This window comes from Phocoena sinus, chromosome 14, assembly GCF_008692025.1.
Source record: "Phocoena sinus isolate mPhoSin1 chromosome 14, mPhoSin1.pri, whole genome shotgun sequence".
Classification (NCBI taxonomy): Eukaryota; Metazoa; Chordata; class Mammalia; order Artiodactyla; family Phocoenidae; genus Phocoena; species Phocoena sinus.
Genome location: NC_045776.1, coordinates 79,407,214 through 79,428,220, shown reverse-complemented (window position 1 = coordinate 79,428,220; position 21,007 = coordinate 79,407,214). Strand labels below are relative to the sequence as shown.

Genomic DNA, 21,007 nt, shown 5'->3' with positions numbered 1-21,007 from the left:
AGAATGAGAGCTTCACGAGGGCTGAGGGTGGGGACCTTTGTTATTTAGGGCTCTGTCCTTGGCACCTAAAACAGTACCTGGCACATCACTGGGATTCAGTACAATTCTGGGCACTTGGTAGGTAGCAACGCACTTCCAGAAGCCACTGTGGTTCAGAAAAGCCATGTAACTAGTTGTGGCCAATGAATTGTGAGCAGAAGTGATGTCTGTCAACTCCAGTCCCAAGCATTTAATATAATAGCCCCAGGGAGACCTCAGCTCCATGAGGGCAGGACCCTTGGGTGATTCACCTTTCCTTCTGCACTCTGGTCACCAACATCATCAATGAGAGACGTCCCCCTGCTGGATGGGAAATAAAGCTCTGTGCTCGTAAGACTCTGACATTTGGGGTTTCTTTGTTAGTACAGCATAACCCAGGCTATTCTGATGAACAGTTTTCCAAATTCTGTCCTTTTGTGGTTGCTGGTGTTCCTTCAAGAGAACTTTCTCGGTGCTAGCATCGTTCTGAGGGGTAAGTCATTCTCTCTCCTTCTCTATGGAGAGACCTGGCTGGGAAAGAGGTATCTATTCCTCCCAGTTTGGGACATTTATGCAGAATGCCATTACAAAGCACTTAGCAGAAGGTCGCTCTGAGATCTTTGGGGAGAGCTGGAAAGTCTGTAATCTTGAGGTCCCCTTTCCCAGATATCTCTGAGGTCAGGGCAGGAGGTGGTTTGACCAGTTGGTGACCGTGACACCAGGCAACTGCTTTGGAAACTTTTTTTAATTTTAGGTCTGGGGATGACAGCTCTTAGGAGGGCTCAGCCTGAGAGGGTTCTCACGGTCTGTGCTGGGAGGGGGAGGAAGGTTGAAGTCTCTGGGAGGATGTACAGAGATGGACAAGGGGAGATATAAACATGATGTCTCCTTCTCAGGGCTGGCTTAGATTCACCCCGAATACGAGGTAGGATTAGCTTCAGCTGAGAACAACAGAGAGTCAAAATAACAGTGGCTATAAGAATAGAGAGGTTTCGTTCTTCCTAATATTAAAGTCCAGAGACATTCTGTCTGAGCTGGCACGATGCTGTGTTCCCCGCAGACCTTGGGGACTGACACCTTTCCCTCTTACTGCCGCATCTGTATGGGCTCCATTCCCAAAGCCATCTCATGGACCAAGGAGCCACCTGAGTTCCAGCCACCATGTCCTCATTCCAGCCAGTGAGAAGAAGGAAGGGATGAGGAAGAAACCAAAAGCACACAACGAATCTCTGTTATAGCAACTTCTGGAAGCAACCACGTAAAAATTCTGCCTTTTCTCGCTGGCCAAAATTAGCCACATGGCCACCGTAGCTGCAAGGGAGGATGGGAAATGCAGTCTTTATTCTGGGTGGCCCTGAACCCAGTTAAAAATTGAGGTGGGGGTTATTACTCTGGATGAAAGGGCAATGGCTATCAGGAGGCAACTAGAAACTCTGCTGCATCTTGAGAGAGTAAAGACAGATTTTGCAGAAGAGTCCTAAAATCTTCAAGTTGGGCTCTTTTAGAAAACTGGTGGGAAATATGTACTTCTCTGCACCAAAATGCTTATATTTTCTTACATAAAAACTTGGCATGGGTTGTCAGATGATTCACGGACTCTCTGAAGCCCAAGCACGGGAGGTCATGGATTCCCTTAGGTTAAGATTACTTTACCTAGAGATAGGATTTGAGGTGAGAGAGACTCCAGGGAGAAAAGAAAACCTGCCACGAGTCACCCGGCCACAGGTTGGCCATAGTTATAGAAGGTTCAGAGCCAGGACTCAGAGGGAGTGGAAACCCCTGTTGCTCTGGGTACAAATGCCTGAATGATGCCCCGTGTCTTTCCACTGATGGAGGGATGTGAGAACTACTCTGGTAGAAAATGTCAGGGTGGGGATACATGTGGGGAGATCGCCAAGCTCTGAGGCGACTCTGGATTCTTCTAAGTGGAGGAGATATTTATGGAGGGCGGCAGCTGGGAGCGCCTCTCTTGAGAATTCAGTGTTCGAGGTGATGAAAGGTGAGAAGAGAGGCTGTTTGTTTGAGCTTTTGCCAAGGTGACCCGGCACCATCCCTGAAACTTATCAGGAGGGTATCTAGGCAACTCAGCCAGCCTACCCCCAACCCCCAACATTTTTAGGATCAGTAACAAGGACACTACCTCCATCAGGCCCTGGGCTAAGTGCTTACACGCATCACCTCTATCCATCTCCACGGCACCCTTATGAGATCGATACGTTCATTGTCCCCATTGGAAACACGAGGCACCTGAGGCTCAGAGAGGCCAAGCCACTCACACAGAGACACTGAGCTAGGAAGTAGCAGAGTCAAGCTCAAACCCAGGTCTTTCAGACTCCCAAGCCCTCACTCAGAAACTGCCTTTAAAAAATCATGCCGTTTGCCCATATCCCCCAGAGCCTCACACGGTGCTGGGTGAACAGCAGATGCCCTCATCCGTCCGCCTCACAGCCCACGCTGTCTCCTCTCACTCCGGGGGAGGGACGTAGCCCCTAGTGGGGACGGTGTGCACACCAGAGATCCTGTGGGACATGTCACTGCTTTGTCCTCCTAGCCACACTCCCCATCCCACACCCCACATAGAGTAAAAATTAACCAGTTTAGAAATGCATGGGAATTGGAAGGGTGGGGCGCAGAGCTGACAACTCCGAGCAGACTCAACTACATGGCAACCGGCCAGGGCCAGGGCCGGCACTTCCTGCTGGGCATACGGGGAGCGGGGATGGACGAGGCAGGCAAGGCTTCTGTCCTCTTGGAGATGGGCAGCGAACACATAAGCAAGTAAACACACTAATTACAGATAGTAATAAGCGCCATGGAAGGAATGCACAGGGCAGAGCCCGACTTTAAGCAGGTGAAGTCGTTCCTCCGGTCCCGCACACATGCACTCGCCCCTGCCTGTGATCCCCGCCCCTCCCTCCTCTTTCTTGGGCCCCCTTTTCTGGCCTGGCCAACTCCACTCATTGCCCAGGCATTAGCCTAGACGTCAGTCTCTCTGCAATGCCTTCCTTGAACCTCCAAGGCTGTTTTAGGTGTCCCTTTGGACTCACCCTCATTCTAGCATCCAGCTGTGCCACCTACTAGCTGCGACCCGAGGCCCCTGTCTGTGCCTTAGTTTCTGCGTCTGTAAAATTGGCATAAAATAACACCTACCTCGTAAGGATGTGAGGTTGAAATCTCATGAGTAATTTGTGTCAATATCCATGAAGCGCTTGGGATCGTGCCCTGCACAGAGTAGGTCCTCTGCAAAGTGGCCGTCGTTCCTTGTGTTCTCAGTACCACGATGGCAGCTTGTACCACACCACAGGATAGCAAATCTGGACGGCGGATGACATCGTAGGTGCCACCTAACTCAGTTGTTCTCAGTCCTGGCTTCATATTAGAATGACCTGGGAAGCCTTTAAAAAGATGGCTGACTGGCAACCACTCTCGGCGATTCTTATTTGGGGTGGGGGGATGGGACTCGAGCATGGCTGGTTTTATCAAGGTCACAGGTGTTTCTAATGTAGAGCCAGGGTTGAGGAACCCTGGTCTCAGCCAACCTCTTCTATCAGGTGGAGTAACTAGGGCCCAGAGAGGGCTCGGTTTGCTCTCCTCATGAAGCCAACTAGGCGCCCCTGCCCCTTGGGAACTTTTATTTCCTGATGTTGCCCCCCCACCCCCTGCTTGTCTGATCATCTTCACCCAGTGGAGGGGCTGTGTGTGCCCCTGGGGCTGGAGAAGTTTATGGTATACGTTGCCTCTGCTCCATCCCTGGGCAGCCACCAACCTGGCTGGAAAGAGAGGCACTTCTGGAAGCAGGGCTGTCTCCCCTGGAGACTGGGAGGGCTGGGTCACCTGTTCAGGCCAATCGCAGGAAGAAAAAAACACAAGAGCCCCATAACTGGGAGCCAGAACACGGAGAGAAGGGCAAAGACCTCCTCCATGAGTCACTAGGAGGCGGCTGGCATCACAGGGACCACCTCCTGGCAGACACATTTTCCAGAAAAAGTCATCAGAGGCCCTTAGGGAGGGCTAGCTCTGAGCAGATGGGGCTCGCACCTTTGGGAGTAGAAAGGTGCAGCAGAAATGGCCCTGCAGCCCACAGACCTCGGTTCAAATACCCACTAGCTACATGGACTTCCCTGTCCGAGCCTCAATTTTCTGCTCTGTCAAATGGGGCTAAATGGGGTTTAGGAAAATGAAATAAGTTAATGTATGCAAAGGGCTTGGCACATAATTGACCCATAAAAGGTAATTATTATTATTATATTATTATTTATTGATGAAACCTCAAAAGAGGACACTGGTGGTTGCCTTAACCAAGCCAATTTGGGAAGGAAGGAATCAGTGTGCACAAGGTCGGGCAGGGGGCACGGGGCAGGGAGGGAGTGGGGATAGATAGCTTTGGATCTATCCCAGGGAGGTGATCCCATCCAAATAACTCCCAAGGACGATTTCCAGAGGGATGGTGGTAACCTGTTTTGTTTGATCTTTCTCCCCTAGCTAATTAGTAACACACTTGTGTGTAAACAAGGGGCTGAAACAACCTCCCAGTAGCCCTGGGGGTATGGGTGAGCGTGGGGCTGAGGCACATCCTCCTGTCTGGCCCCTGGGATGATAGATATATATATATATATATGGTGTGTATGTGTGTGTGTGCGTGTACGCACGCAGTTTTGTGGACCCACAGAGTGTTTGAAAAAAGAATGAGTTATGAACATTTTAAACATCAGGAAATTCTATCTAAAAATTCAGGTTCTCTTGAGAACTTGGGAGATGTGGCAACACCAATTTGAGAACTCTCCCTGGCAGTGGAATATTGGGCTCCCCGGTTCCCCGGAGTCCCAACCCTGTACACTTCCTCACCTGGCTGTCCCCACGGGTGTTTCCAACTCCTGTTCTCCACGGACAGTAACTTTCACACCCGACACTGAGAACATTTCCGGGGGCCTCCACGGGGTCTCGGGGGGCCGCCCACTGTTCCGAGCTGGCTACTTTAGGCTGTCTTTCCGAAAGCCCCTCCCATAGCTCGGTTTAGGAAACAGTCATATGCTCACTAACATCCACTGAGTGCGTTGCATGCACTCAATTAGTTTTTTTTCGAGCCACCAGTGGGGTGTGGTCCTTGCTCCGTGGCACAGCGCTAATAATGACGGTGTCCAGACTAGAATCCAGGTCTCTGGACTCCCAAATCTGTGCCCTGCGCTGAACTTCCTCCTGACCGTGAAGGCCTCGGAGAAAAGGCATTGCACCAAAGGAAAGTGGTCACTTACTGCACAAGCAAATGTTGTAGGGCAGAGCAGTGAACAGCCTGGGGTCTGGAGTCAGCCCACCGGGATCCTATCATCGATTCTGTGACCTTGGGCTGGTGACTTTGCTTTTCTGGGCCTCAGTCTCCTTCTTGGTAGAAAAGAGATCTTAATACCTATACCTAGTATAGGTTGTGCTGAAGACCGAGATAAAAAGGCTTAGGGAAAGGTGGCTGCTATGAATGTATATATGAACCCAAAATACTTACAGGCTCGTTGTGAGGAAAGGAGCGAGATAAACACTGTGATGATGTGTAGCACAAAAGCAGGTGCCACTTGGCTGTTCTCTGTCCCCGTCTCCCAGCCACCCTCCCTCTGCTTCTGGGCACCCTACGTAGACAGAGGACGCTGGGCCACGGATGAGAACACCATACCATGGAACCTTTTATTAGAACAGAGACACGTTTCGTACAGGCTGAAAAAAATCGGAAACCTAGGGTAGGTTATGCTTAGCTGTGGACACCAGATATCAAACAAGCCATGGCCACTGTATCACTGGGTAGAGCACAGGGTCCCAGGATGCTGGAGAACACAGGAGCTTCTCCCCCTCTGATGTGGGCATGTGGGCAGAGGCCGGCTGCTCAGGCTGAGCTGGGCTGGTGGCGGATCCCCCAGGTCGGGGTTTTCCAGGTGGGAGTTCCAGCCCCCGATGTGGATCAAGCCCCCAGGGCTGATGTGGTAGATTTTACTAGGTCCTTGGCCAATGACTGCTGGAGGAAACAGCTGGGTATTGGGAGAGAAAAGATACAGCACACAGAGAAGTCCTCACAGCCTAGGCCTGGCAAGAAAGAGCTACCGAGAAGAGCGTGGGTGGGGCGTGGAGTCAGGCAGGTTGGAGCTCAAGAGAGCCTGGGCACGTCAGTTCCCCCTTCCCAGGCCTCAGTTTTCTCATCTGAAAAGTGGAAATATGACCCGTGTCACTGGCTTGTTTGAACAATTGTACAAAACATGGCCTGACACGATACACGGTGGTGAAATCCAGAGCACGGGCAAAGCCATCCTGGTCTCTCCTTTGAATACACTGGATGGCTGGGCTTGGAGAGAAGTTCAAGCTCATACAGAGGGCTTTAACCCAGGCCACAAGGGTTCCCAGGGGGCAGCACCTGGAGGTCTCCCGTGTCTGACTGCAGGACTCAGCTGCTCCCACCTCACCCTGCAGATGAAGTCCATGCCCTGCTTCTTTATTTTCTTCTGGCCCTTCAACCTACAGAATACACGAGGGACCCTATATCTGACAGTTTGGAACTCACAGCATCAGAGTTGGAATCCCCTCCCCTCCAGCCTGCCAAGAACACTTAGGCCAAGCCCCATTTTACAGATGATAAGACTGAGGCCTGAGAACCACTCCATTTCACCCAGACAGACACATACAGGCAAGAGAACCACAAAAGAATGCTGTTCCCATCTTTTGGGCTCAGCTCGTTAGAAGATGAGGCATAGCTTTCCTTGGCCACAGAAAAGGAATTACAATTTTTTGTTCTCTCTCTCTTTTTCAAGTTGTGACTTTTTAATAGAAGTTAAGTCTGTGCGCAAGCGTTTCGTTCCTCAATTAATTTCCATCTAAATGAGGATTTCCTGGAGATAACCAGTGTTTTAGTTCCCTTTGAGCTTAATTTGTATGACTGAAGCCTCCATTTCCGCCAATTCCAATTTGCTGGGTGGTTCTAGCACTCATTACCTGGGCGATAACGTCCCCACTGCAGACAGCCGCACCCAGAGCTGAGAGACGGACGGATTTCCAATAGCAATTTGGGAGAATAGGTGGTCCTTCACCTCTCCCAATACCACTCAATAAATAGGAAATAAATTATTAAATAAGCCACGTTCTGATGAGGAATCCCCATCATGGTATTTACAATGCAAAACAACTACCACCAACAAACAAAACAAAAAAACCCTCAAAAATCCAAAAATAACCCAAAACAACAGCCACAGACAGAGGGGAGACAACAACTCCATCAGTATCACTGGCTCATGGGTGCGGAAGTGAGAAGGAAAAGGTCGCAACAAAGCATTGCTTGATGACACTGCATCTACCCTAAGTTCCTCAGCTGGACGCTGCTGGCCAATGGAAGAGGAGGTGTGGTTTGAGGAGCCTTTTTTGGTTTTTTTGTTTTTCTTTCTTTTTAATCAGACAAAATTTTCTGTTCAGCTGGAGAAGAAAACAAAGCAAGACACGTGCACCTGAGACTATTCTGAATATTCGTGGAAAGGAATACAGCAGAAGAAAGGATGGAAGTGGGGCTCGAGAAGAAATACATGTGCTTTCAAACCTTTGGGAGCACCCCAAATGTTGGCCTCTTCAAGCAAAGCCTTTTGGAAAGGAAGACGGGTCTAAGTAAATGAAGAGATGGGGGCTCTCTGAGACTGAGACCCTCGTGTCTTTCAAACATCATAATTTGTGTTTTACTTTTTATCTTTTGCTTCTGGAAGATTGACTTTCCAAAGAAGGGAAGACGTGGAGGTAGGAATGCAGTCCAACCTGGATGAACTAGAATGTCCCTGGGTGGGGGATGTGAATTAGCTTTTCTGAATCAACTGAAGGGAGCTCACATATTGCTTTTAGGTTTTATTCTCATGACTGAAAACCTCCTAAAAATGTTTGAGGATGTTTTCCTTTTTTCTCTAAGTCTCAGTGAACTCACGCTGTCTTTGAAGAATTGCCCAGGCCTCAGGTCAACGTTTAGGGTTGTATCTCAGAAATTCCTCCACTACTCAAAGGTGGAAACTCTGGTCCACAGAAAGGAAGCAATTTGCCTAGCTCCACTCATCTAGCGACTATCCATAGCAGGAAGGGCGAAGGGCTGAATGTTGCTTGACCTCAAACCACGTCCCCCTCCCTTTTTCCATACTGCTTTTAAAAATAAGTCCTCACCATGAGCAGGTTGCAGGCAATCTGTCTTATTCCCTGGAAGCAGAAGTGCAATGAAGGTGCACTAGGCAGAGGAACAGCAGTGCCAGGGATTGGGGGTTCTGGTTAAACAAGGTTTACCAGCGCCCCCCAAACAGTTTTATTTTTGGATGGAAAAAAAGGAAATGTAAAGGAAATTCGAGAAACACGCCAAGTGACAGGGAGGGGACAGATTTTTCTCCCAGGAGGCATTTAAGCTCTTGCAAACCCTCCCAGGTTAGGGGTACTCCCTTGCTTGGGTTAGGGCAGAGCAAAGTCACATTGCCAGGGAAACAATCAGGGATGTTGCAAAAGTCTCACCAGACCCAAAGCTAGACCAGGCAAACTGGCCATGTCAAGGCAGTGAAGAGCGACTTTGGAAAGGGCAGGAGCCGTCTCCAGCCAGCAGCCAGAAGACACTGCTAGCTGCTCAGAGAGGCAGGGCTGGTCAAGACCGCTGGATCCTGGTTCCCAACACAGGTTCCAAAATGACCTTCTTGGTGGGAAACTCTGGCTGCTCCTTTCATCTTGTTTGTTTTGTTTTCTAAGTTCAGAAATAGTTGTGTGCTCTCTTCTGAGATCACAGAAAAAGGCTTTGGCTTTGGGTTTGTGTGTCTCTCCCAGGATGGCCGATAACCTCGTCACAAGGCAGGCTTGTCCACAGAGCAGCCTTGAGCTCTCAGGGGATGGGGAGAAATTAGCTAAGGGGGAGTCAGAAGCATGTGTTAACTTACACGAAACCAACTAGGTAGGCTCAGAAGAGCAAATGATCTCACCCACTAACTGTGTGCCCTGGAACGAGGGTGAGATTAAGATGTGCACATCTGTCTCACGTTGGGTGCCTCCCGAAAGGACTCTCCCAGGTGATTTAGACTCTGCAGCTTCGGCCTTACATGCTCACTTTAGACTCTGACCCCCATGTCAGCTGTGACTCTACCATGTCAGGTCAGCACCTTAGCTCGTAAGCCTCTTGACTGTTTTCATCTTTCTGGTACCTCAGTTAGGTAGCTGGGGGGCAGGGGGCTGGAGCGCAGGCCTGAACCTCACCGGACGTGGACTTAGTCATGAACCTTTGGTCTGCAGTGCTTCCGGGCCACCTCCAGGGTGTTCCAAGCTTAGAGCTCTGTGAGTCTCCCCTTCAGGGAAAAGGCCAACATTCCCATCCACATCCAGCCTCTCAAATCCCATCCATGGAGACATGAGGGAAAAAAAAGAGAGATGCACAAAAATACTGTAGAAGTTCCCCCTCCTCCCCAGACACACACACACACACACACACACACACACACACACACACACACACACACCCCTCTCCATATAAATAAATACTTGAATACTGCTAACGGCAACTGAGAGAGCGAGAATCCCATAAATAAATAAATAAATAAATAACCATAAATAAATAAATAAGAGGTTTGCTAGGAGCCCCCCGCAAAATGATCCCCTAGAGTTGCTTGAATGAAGGCAGTCTGGACCGGGGGGCCGGCTCTTGGGTCTCTCACTGCTGTGGCTCCAGAAAGCCTTTGTCTCCATGGAGACTGGAGTCCAGTCTGGACTCCTGGGCAGGGAAGAGGGTTATTTACAGTTGCTGTACATGGCCTCCCAGGGCACCTGCCATCGGGCCTTCTGCGGTGGTAGCACTGGCATTCATTAGTCTTGGCGGGCGGGGCCCAGGTCTGGGCCAGAGGGCATCGTGGAAAGGCCAGGTCCTCCACTGCCGCCCTGGCACCTGGCCCCGCTCTCCCAGTGGAGGAAGGACTTTCCGGTTGGCGGCAGGGCAGTTTCTGGACCCGGGCTGATGTGATGGGAAAGACCGGGAGGGAGGATTTCACTGCTTCCAAGAAAAAGGATTTTTTTTCAAAATGTTCCCCCCCCCCACCCCTGCGCACCCCTCCTTGGGGTGTAAGGGATAAAGAATGTCTGGCTTCTGCTTCCCAAAGCCCCAGCATCCAAAGCTGGGAGCTGTCCCTTTCACCCTCTCCCTCCACGCCCTGTCCTGCTGCTGTTGCCACCACAAAGTGGAAACTCACCCGCAAGGCTCCGGAAAGCCAGTCAGCTGGTGAGGGGGATGCCCAAGAGTTTATTTTAAGGATCTTCTCCCTCACGCCCCTGTTCTCAGGGCCTTCCATGGGTGAAGCAGCTGGTGGTATTTGTGTGCTGGAGATCAACTTACCCTCGCTGCCCAGCCCTGGGTGGGGGAAAGTGGGGCGAGGGCAGAAATGAAGGTGGGGCTTTCCCGAGCTGATAAGAAACTCCGGAAACCAGTGCGAGCTGCGGAGCATCCAAGCCCCCTTCCCCCAGACTCGCTGCATTTGGATCTTTTCCCCCAAACCTGAGCTGCTGTGCCCCATCCCGGCAAGATTCCTGAAAGGCAAAGGAGGCGACTTAGGCTGAGGGTGGGTGGGTGCTGGGCTGCACTGGGGAGGATCCAGGGTGTGGCAGTCTGGGCAGTGGGGAGGGGGCAGGCAGGCGCCAACCGGAGGGTAAGGGCAGACTGGCTGGCGCTGGGGACTGGCAGCGGGCCACGGCACTGGTGAACGTTCAGCAGACGGTCCCGTGGAATTAAGCTGCTGCCAGCTAACAGGGCTGAGGCAAATTTGGGAAGCGGGGCCGCAGACCAGGCTGTCCTGCTGTCCACCGTGTCCGTTCTCAGAGGTCGCCGGGTCCGTGTGAGCCGCCCAGAGGCATTTTGTGTAAACGGTGCGGTGGCCTCTCCCTGGCTAGAAACTACTGGGCCCGTCTTCCTGACCACGTGGAGGTACTGCGAGTGGCACACTGACCCCCTCCTTTTTGCTTCTACACTCACAGCCCGAGAGTCCATCTCCTATCTCCTGACACCTACCCCCAGCTGAAATGTCCATGACCCCTACCCACGTGTCTCCCTTTCTAGGACCCAACAGCCTTCTAGCTTTTGCTCTGGCCTATGTAGGGAGCTGAAAGGACTGGCCCCTCTCCTGGGCCCGAACTGCCCTTGGTCTCTTCTAACATCCACCCCTCACTCCCATCAGGGTCCACACACATGCAGCCATGAGACTGAATGAGAGGAGAATGAGGGCGGGTGTGAGGAAGCACACTGGCCTTCGTGTGCCACCTGCCAGCAGCGGGTGAGCAGAGCTCTCTCTACATTTTCCTGGCCTGACCCAAACTTTTGAGTCACGGACCCATCGCTTCTTACAAACCTTTGAGATTTCTCTGTGCCAACAGAAGGTGGTTCACTCCATATGCTCAGGCCTGAGTTGAGCCCCAGGGTGGTGTGGTGGAGGCTCCTAGGAGCTCGACATAGAGGCTGAAGCCCCCATACCCTCTTTTCCTCCCGCCCCCAGGGGAGCAGGAAGGACAGGGCCCAGGAGCCCTCAATGTCTATACCAAGGAGAAGGCAGAGTGGGCAGGGAGTGGGGGAGGCTGGCAGAGTGAAAGGGGCACCACAGGCAGCTGGCTCAAGGGAGGGCCTTTGCTTAGCGCCTTGTGCTGGAGTAGCTGTCTGCTGAGCTGTAGCTCCGGCTCCGGCTCCGGCTCCGGCTCCGAGAGCATAGGCTGGGGCTGCGGGAGCTGCAGCTGCTGCTAGTGCGGGTCCGGCTGCGGCTGCGGCTGCGGCTGCGGCTGCGGCTGCGGCTGCGGCTGTGGCTGCGGCTGTGGCTCGGGCTCCGGGAAGAGCTTCGGCTGGCTGAGCGGCTGTACCAGGAGGAGGCGCTGCTGAGGCCACTGGATGAAGAGGGGCTGGGCCGGTAGTAGGGGATGGGGCGTTTCCGGGCACTGCAGGGACCAGAGGGAGACGGCATGAGGGCAAGACTCCTCCCAGCCTCAATCCAGGGAGCACAGGCACTGTCCCAAGAGACATTTCCCAGCTCCTCAGGAAAAAAAAAATGCAGTCCTGAGAACATCAAGGAGATGCTTTCAGTCTACTACTGATATGTTTTGAAAAGTCATAATCTCACTTTTTTTTTTTTTAAACACAGCAAGGCTGGGCTCAGGGAGAACCTCCAGCTGGCAACAGTTTTGTTTTGCTATTTTTATTTTTACTAGAACCTTCTATTTATGGCAAAAAGAAGAGGCTGATTTTCCACTCACTGTAGTGCAGCAAGTTTCCTCTTGAAATAAATGGACCTCTTAAAAAAAAGCACATCTATTTACAGAAAATTAAGTAAATGGTACACTTAATAATCAGACAAGGCAAAAGTGGGGGATGGAAGTTTGGGAAACACTGAATGGGTTCATCACGATGGACTATTTGGGGTTGAGTATGGAAACCAGAGCGTCTTTTGGAAATGCAACTCTCTTCCTCTCAGCCTTCCTCCAAGTCCATTCCAAGGATACCTTCGAAAGTCAAGGCAGTGGGTGTACGACTCCCTTCCTGCGTGCCAGACCAAGGCAGGGTGTTCTGTGAGACACTTGAGAAGGCAATGCCATTACTCTGCCTTACTATCTGGGGCACAAGTTCTTCCTCCCCCTTCACGTCACCTCCAGGGAGGAGGCGTGGGAGGCCAGGATCCTTGTGGGTCTCTGGACTGAGCAGCTGACCCTTGGATGACCAGGAGGTAGGCCAACCGATTGTCAAGAGCCATTTTTAGGGCAACATTCAGCCATTCTCTCCATTTCAAGGTCTGAGAAATTTGTGTCCATTTAGACCTCAGGCTTCTCTTCTAGGGCCTTTCTCGTCCAAGACTTTATCTGTTACAGGAATCTTTAACCATCTAGTCTGACCATTCAGTCCATCACAGTGGAACACAGTGGGTTCTAGTGTTCTGCATGTAAGTTTATAAACTGCATTCACATCTCTTTGCCCCTTTTCATTTCATCCTTATGATACTTCTGGGAGTTATTTCCTCCAATAGTTCATGGGTCAGAAAACTTAGATTCTAGGAGATGAAGAGACTTTCCCAGCTCACCTGGAAAGTGGCAGAGCCAACATTCCTCTCCAAAACAGTGCTCCTCCCCTTACCCACTAGGGCTCCCTCCCAGTCCTTTTGGCACCTAAACAATCCTGTTTGCCCTCCCTACACTTGGTTCAGGGTATAATTACCTATGGGTCTCTTCAAGCCTTGCATTCGGGCTGTGGGTCTAAGGGCGGAGGTCTGTTGCCACCGCCTGGCTCCGCCCCCACGCAAAGTCCCGGTTCTGTTCCTTGCTTGGGTCCCCATTCCAAGGCCCGACCTCTTTCTACGGCCCAGCCCCGCCTCCCTCGCCCCCGCTGCATGCGCATATTCCGGCCACACCCGATTCCTCCGGCTGGGCTCACCCCTTTGCCGGTCACTGCATTCTACCCAGCCCCGCCGGCCTAGGCCCCACCCGCTTCTTGCAAGCCCGCACGGTGGCTGAGGGTGCTGACTCGCCCGAGGCTTTGAACAGAAACTTCATTTCGGTGGCTGATGGCGGGCAGGGTGTCCCTGAGCTCCCACAACCCTGCAATCCAGCCCCAAGGAGGCCTGGGGAGAGTCTGAGACCCCAGCGGGTGGGAAGGGAGTGGAAGTGAGGGAGGAGGTGGGTGCCTCCTGGCTTCACCTCGTTATTCTCCGCGCCTCCAGGTGGCTCGGGGAGTCTCTCCGGCGCTTCCGCATGGGCGAGTAGGACCGACGTCTCCGCCGCGCTCGCTCGCGCTCCCGCTGCTGCGAATCCTTCTCGCTGTACTTGGGGTCCCGCTCCCTGAAGGGGTGCGGTGGGGATGTTACTGGGGAGCTGGGGCTGGCCTGGCTTTTCGGTGGGAGGGGGGCACTCACTTCCTCCTTACCTTTGCCCTCCCCCTCGCTGGGGCAGGGATGGGGTCTGCACGGGGCCCCTAGGGAGGTGGGAGGGAAAATGACACGGCTGTGGGGAGAGTCTGCATGGATGGGTGGGTACCCGGGGGCGGAGGAGGGCCTTGCAGCTGGACGTGTGTAGGGGTGTCAGCCTTTGAAGGTGGGCATTGCAGGGTGAGGATATGACTGTTAGGTGGGCCCAGGTGCCGAGTAAGAATCAGAACTGGGGGGTATGGACATAGGGATGAGGAGTAGTATTAGGTGTGCGAAGAGTCTGAGGGCTGGGGTGTGGCCGTTGGAGTGTTTGCGGTGAGTACATGAGAACGCTGGGATGTACTGGGGGCCTGACTGCCACTCCAGACACGGCAAAGGGAACCACTATGATGCTGTGTCATCTCCCATCCGTAACCCGGCAGGGCTTGACCAGAGAGAAACTCGCGGGGCTTGGGAGACGCCCCAGAGAAGCAAGTCGAGGAGGCGATGCCAGACAGGCGGATCCGAGCAAAGGAGTGGGGACTGGGGGGGGGGGGGGGTGGGGGCGGGGCCGGTACCTGCTGGGACTGTAGCGGGAGTAGCTGGGGCTGCGGCGGGACCTAGAGCTTCTGCTAGGCGGGCTCCTCTTGCCAGAGTTGGAGGAATAGCTGGGAGAGCGGGAGGAGGACCTGGAAGAGAGGAGACAGCCTCTGAGGGGCCTGCTGAGCTCTGCCGGGCTTGCCCCGTCTGTCCAGCGTTTTATTCAGCTGGTCTCCAGGCCTTTTTACTTCTGGAGGCCAGGCAAAGGAACCAAGCCCTTACCTGAGGATGAAATCCCCTCCCTTTTGGATGGTTAATAATGATATCAACCACTTCCCCCTATTGAGTTCTTCCTCTCTTGGCCACGTGTTAGCTGTGTGACCTTTGGGCAGTTGATTTCACTTCTCTGGGCCACTACTTTCTGATCTGTAAAATGGGGGTAATTGTACTTACCCCATAGAATTGTAAATTAAACGTGTAAATTAGGGTAAATTACTTAGCATCTTGGCATATAGTCAGCACACAGGAAATGTTTATTATTATATGAGTATTATATATTCTACTATGTGCCAGATTTTGAACTAATTTTTTTTATATCTTTATCGGAGTATAATTGCTTTACAATGGTGTGTTAGTTTCTGCTTTACATATATCCCCATATCCCCTCCCTCTTGAGCCTCCCTCCCACCCTCCCTATCCCACCCCTCTAGGTGGTCACAAAGCACCGAGCTGACCTCCCTGTGCTATGTAGCTGCTTCCCAGTAGCCATCCACTTTACATTTGGCAGTGTATATATGTCAATGCTACTGTTTCACTTCGTGCCAGCTTCCCCTCCCCCCACTGTGTCCTCACGTCCGTTCTCTACATCTGTGTCTTTATTCCGGCTCTACCACTAGGTTCATCAGCACCAGTTTTTTCGATTCCATATATGTGCGTTAGCATGCGGTATTTGTTGTTCTCTTTCTGACTTGCTTCACTCTGTATGACAGACTCTAGGTCCACCCACTTCATTACGAATAACTCAATTTCGTTCCTTTTTATGGCTGAGTAATATTCCACTGTATATATGTGCCACATCTTCTTTATCCATTCATCTGCCGATGGACATTTAGGTTGCTTCCATGTCCTGGCTGCTGTAAATAGTGCTGCAATGAACATTGTGGTACATGTATCTTTTTGAATTATGGTTTTCTCAGGGTATATGCCCAGTAGTGGGATTGCTGGGTCATATGGTAGTTCTATTTTTTTTTTTTTTTTTTGCTGTACGTGGGCCTCTTACTGTTGTGGCCTCTCCTGTTGCAGAGCACAGGCTCCGGACGCGCAGGCTCAGCGGCCACGGCGCATGGGCCCAGCCGCTCCGCGGCATGTGGGATCTTCCCGGACTGGGGCACGAACCCGTGTCCCCTGCATCGGCAGGCAGACTCTCACCACTGCGCCACCAGGGAAGCCTGGTAGTTCTATTTTTATTGAACTAATGTTTTGTGTATATTATCTTATTTAATCCTCAGCATTTCCTAGGGTTAGGTACCATTATCAATCCCATTCTATAGATGAGGACACAGAGGCAGAGAGAGATGATGTATTGGGTTGGCCAAAAAGTGCCTTTGCTTTTTAAGTAAAAATAAAAGACACATTGTTCATTTTCACCAGGAACTTTACTGAACAACATATTCACCCTTTTGTTCCACTACCTTCTGCCATTTTTCAGGCGACTTCATAATTCCATCTTCCCCAAACTTTTTATCTTTTTGAGCCAAGAACTGTTCCAGATGCCTTTTACAGTCTTCCAGGGAATTGAAATTTTTTCCATTAAGAGAATTTTGTAAAGACTTAAATAAATGGAAACCTGAAGGTGCAATGTCTTGTTCAAAGGTGGCGGATGAATCAGAACTTCCCAGCCAAGCTGTAACAGTTTTTGCCTGGTCATCAAAGACACATGTGGTCTTGTCTTACCCTGATGGAAGATTATGCATTTTCTGTTGACTAATTCTGGATGCTTTCCATTGAGTGTTGCTTTCAGTTGGTCTAATTGGAAGCAGTACTTGTTGGAATTGTTTGGTTTTCCAGAAGGAGCTCATAATAGAGGACTCTCTTCCAATCCCACCACATATACAACATCGCCTTCTTTGGATGAAGAACAGCCTTTGGTGTGGTTGTTCATTTCGCTCGCCCCGCGATCTCTTCCGCTCCAGACAACTGAACAGTATCCACTTTTCAGCGCCCACCACAATTTGTTTTAAAAACGGAACGTTTTCATTACGTTTAAGTAGAGAATCACATGCGGAAATATGGTCAAGAAGGTTTTTTTCCGCTTATGTGGAACCCAAACATCAAAGCAATTAACATAACCAAGCTGGTGCAAATGATTTTCAACGCTTGATCTGAATATTTTGAGTCTGTCAGCTATCTCCTGCATGGCATAACGCTGACTGTTCTCAATGAATGTCTCGATTTGGCCGCTATCAACTTCACTGGTCTACCTGACTGTGAAGCATCGTCCAGTGAGAAATCTCCAGCACAGAACTTCGCAAACCACTTTTGACATGTTCGATCAGTCACAGCACCTTCTCCATATACTGCACAAATCTTTTTTTGCATTTCAGTTGCATTTTTACCTTTCTTGAAATCATAAAGAATAGTATGCCAAAAAAGTTGTTTTTCTTACATCTCCAATATTAAAATGGCTACACAAAAATTCACCGATTTTGATGTCTTTTTTTTGAAATTTTGAAACTTTATTTTTTTTAAGTTTATTTTATATATTTAATATAATTATATTTAATACTTTTATTAATTTTAATATAGTGTTTTCCTTTTAACATCTTTATTGGAGTATAATTGCTTTACAATGGTGTTAGTTTCTGCTTTATAACAAAGTGAGTCAGCTATACATATATCCCCAAATATCCTCCCTCATGCACACTGATATGACAGCTGTCACATACACTCTAACAAAATTGTTTTGAATCAAGTTAAAGACAACTAAGTGCTACTAGAGCCATCTTACAGAAAAAACCAAACAAACCTTTTGGCCAACCCAATAATTTGTTCAAGGTCACTCGGCTGGTAAGGGGTTTGAACCCAGGTCTGTTTGGCTACAAAGTGCTCCTGACTTCTGCTAGACCACACTGTTGTGCACCCGAATTACGAACCCCTGTGCGATTTCCAGTCTTCTTCCCTCTTGCTAATGCCTCCCACGTTTAGAGAACGACTGCCTTGCTTTCTCCACCACTTTCCTAGGAACATCTACCCTTCTTTCTCAGTCTTTCAAATAATTTTCATCTCACAGTTGCTGATTTGATCTGCTAGTAGTTCCTGCCAGGGTTCAGAGGGATTATGTGGCCATGTCTGTGTTCAGTGGGAAAGAGGGCTGTGATGGATTAGCAATGTCTGCTACAGGCACAGGAATGAGTAGCGGGGGACACTCTCTCATGCTCTGTTTTTGCCAGCTTTCCCTCACAGGAATACTAGCAAAGTTTTCCCGTCCTTTTCAGTTTGAAAAGAAGTCTTGCTCTGACTTGCCCTCACCCAGGTGTTCCTTAGCCCCTTCCTACTTTCTTAGGTGATCATAATAACCATCGCCTTGGGACTCTATTCTTACATGTTGCCCAGCGTGATGGAAGGAGTGTGGACAAGTAATACAGCTCCTCCAGTCTTAGTGCCCTGGGACAGTGTCCAGCTATGGCCCCTGAAAAATTTGCTTTGCCAACTTGCTCTTTGGCTATATATTGAGAGACATTATAAAAAAGAGTTACGATGGAACAATGCTTTTGGACACTTTGAAAGGACGTCAGGCATTTCTAGCCACTGTACCACATAGTGTCCCTTTTCTGTGGAGCCATGTGAATAATTTTTCATACTTAAAACTCAGAAATAACTGCTCTTCCAAGCAACTGGTTCAATTTTTATCTTTTTTGTTAATAATGTAAAGGGACAATTTCCCTTTTTGCCTTGTCTGCCAGGGAGCTCAGAGTCACATTTGCGGCACACCTCCATAGCAACAACCGTCATCCCTCGGTATCTGCAGGGGATTGATTCCAGGAGTCCCTGCAGATACCAGAACCTGCAGGTGCTCAAGTCCCTTATATAAAATGGCATAGTATATTGAATACACTGGCCTTTCATAACCAGGGATGTGGAACCCACAGATACAGATGGCCAACCATACAGAATGGTAGGACATGGCTTTGGGACTTAACCTTCCTCCTGATTTAATTTTATTTCTCTCAATTTTCCTTTTAGCCTGATTTGCTCTTCTACTTATGTCACTCCATCATGTTGAATATTTCTGTTAGCTTCCTTGCCTCCTTATTTTGAATGAACTGGTCTTGAGGTAACCACCTACGTAAGCAACTGTTTTTTGATACGGTTGCCGAAGAGGAATAGTTGGGTTGCTGTTGGAAGTTCTTGTTTGTAGAGGGAAGCTGGACTCCATGAAGCTGTGGGTTGATTAGATTGGATGGAATCTTCCAATTCCTGAGATCGCATGTCTCTGCATTCTGCCATATCGTTATTCCACATGAGAAAATCAAACAATAACCAGGGGTTATTAGAATTGAGTGGTAAAGTGAAAAAAATGGGCACAATTCTTCTCCCTGTATCCATGCCCCTTGCAGTGTGATTTTGCAGTTCCTCCCACTAAGAGGAGCATCCCTTGCATCTATCTGGATTGGTCCTCTGACTTGCAATGGCTAAGAAAACAGCTGAAGAGGTCATGCCTGTTCCAAGCCGAGGCCTTGCACACTACTTCTCTCTCTTGGAACCCTGCCATCACCATGTGAACGAGCCCAGACAAGCCTGCTGGAAGATGTGAGGCCACATGGAGCAGAGATGAATCAGCTGGGGTCATTCAAACCAGCCAGCCCCCAGACAACCCACCAGCTAATGGAAGACACATGCATGAACCCAAGAGAGAACAGAAGAAGAACCACTCAGCTGAGCCCAGCCCAAACTGCTGATCCACTGAATCAAGAACCGACGAAAAACTTATTGATAAGGATGCTACACTGGGGGGATAATTTTTATGCAGCAGAAGATAACTGATACACGTGAATGCATCCTCATGCCAATAACAACAATCAAAACTGGTATTATATTCCAAGTACTGATCTAAGTGTCTTATAGTCCTCAGAACAATCCTTCAGGGTAAGTATTGTTACGGTTTTCATTTTGCAGGGGAGGAAACTAAGGCTCAGACAGGTTAACTGACAACCAAGGCCACCAGTGAGTAATAGATAGAATGGGCATTCAAACTCAAATCTGTTCCACTCCTGTCGCCTGGTGGTCAAACGACATCTCCAGTTACCTTAACTAGCTGCAGAGCCAAGGTCAAAATTGCACTCACCTTTTCCCAGAGGAGGTGGATCGGCTCCTGGTGTACCTGGGGGAGGTCCTGGGGTTTGGAGATCTGGAGGAGTGGGCGCTGGCACAGGACGAGCTGCGGGAGCGCCCTCTCATGGGGGAGCTCCGGGCTGTGGGTGGGACCAAACTGGACTTCTTCACCTCGGTGCACTCCAGACAGGGTGACTGGAATCCTCTGCAGAGGGGAGAATGGCTGTTAGCACTGGCCCGCCCGCTGGTCCAGGGCATCTTCAGCTGATACTCACCTCCGTACTTTGCCTCGGCTGTGGTGCTCTCAGAATCCCCCATCCACCTTTCCCCGTCTTACTACCTCTGGAAAGACTTCCCAGACCACGGATGTTAGTGGAGCAGAGATAGAGTAGGACACATACCACAGGGTGCGTGATGGGTATGATCCAATCACATGGTGGAAGATTTCGTCCCTTTCCAGTCCCTCTGATCATATGAATGAGAAAGCCCGGGTTGGGTACTAGGGGGGTTTTACTGTCTCTTTAATGCTTGCAATCTCCCAAAGAGAGAGAGAGCAGGCCTGAGACTCAGAACCTTGGGCAGGCAACTGTAACTAACCAGAATTAAATACAGTGATTGAATCATATGTATTTTCACAGGTGCATTCTATTGAGGACAGGTGATACAAATTTTCTATTTAAGATAGTACTACAAGTTTCCTCATATTAAAAAGTGAGTTTATTAAAGTAAATAAGAGTAACAGTAGTATCTGGATACAGAACGACTCAAGAAAGTGACATGTAGTTGGTTTAAGTTGGGAAACTGGCGTAGCCCATTTTGCAGATGGGGGACTGGAGACCCAAAGAAGGGTGGAGGCTTGTACAAATTCACCCAAAGCACAGGGTCCTGTCATATTCTCACCTTGCCTAGAACCATGCTGGGTTCCTGTTGGTTCTCAGTAAGGACATGCTCATTGGGATTGGGCCAAGGGTCAAGTTCAAATAACATTAATGTAGTTTCATCCTGACCCAGCCCCTGCCCATACGCCATTCTCAGCTCTGGCACTTCCCTCTCTTGACTCCAGCCATAATGGACTACTTGTCCCTCCTGGAATATTCCTATTCCCTTCCTTGTCTGCAGGCTTTAGAACATTCCCACTGCCTGGAACCCTCTTCACTTGACAACTCCTACTCATGGTTCAGGCTTTCGACCCCCCTAAGGCTGGTTGTGTGACCTCCATTGTGTTATCAGAGCCC

The 21,007-nt window shown here is 50.0% G+C and overlaps 1 protein-coding gene across 1 annotated transcript in view; it reads right to left on the bottom strand.

The window, feature by feature from the left end:
- Positions 1–11,651: 11,651 nt before the first annotated feature.
- Positions 11,652–21,007, bottom strand: part of SRRM4 (serine/arginine repetitive matrix 4) — a 161,460-nt gene continuing 152,104 nt past the window's right edge. The window contains exons 10-13 of the mRNA XM_032603401.1: positions 19,786–19,977; positions 14,480–14,590; positions 13,696–13,836; positions 11,652–11,949 (exon numbers count right to left, since the gene is read on the bottom strand). Coding sequence (XP_032459292.1) covers positions 11,652–11,949; positions 13,696–13,836; positions 14,480–14,590; positions 19,786–19,977 — 742 coding nt within the window. The remainder of the gene's footprint in view (positions 11,950–13,695; positions 13,837–14,479; positions 14,591–19,785; positions 19,978–21,007) is intronic.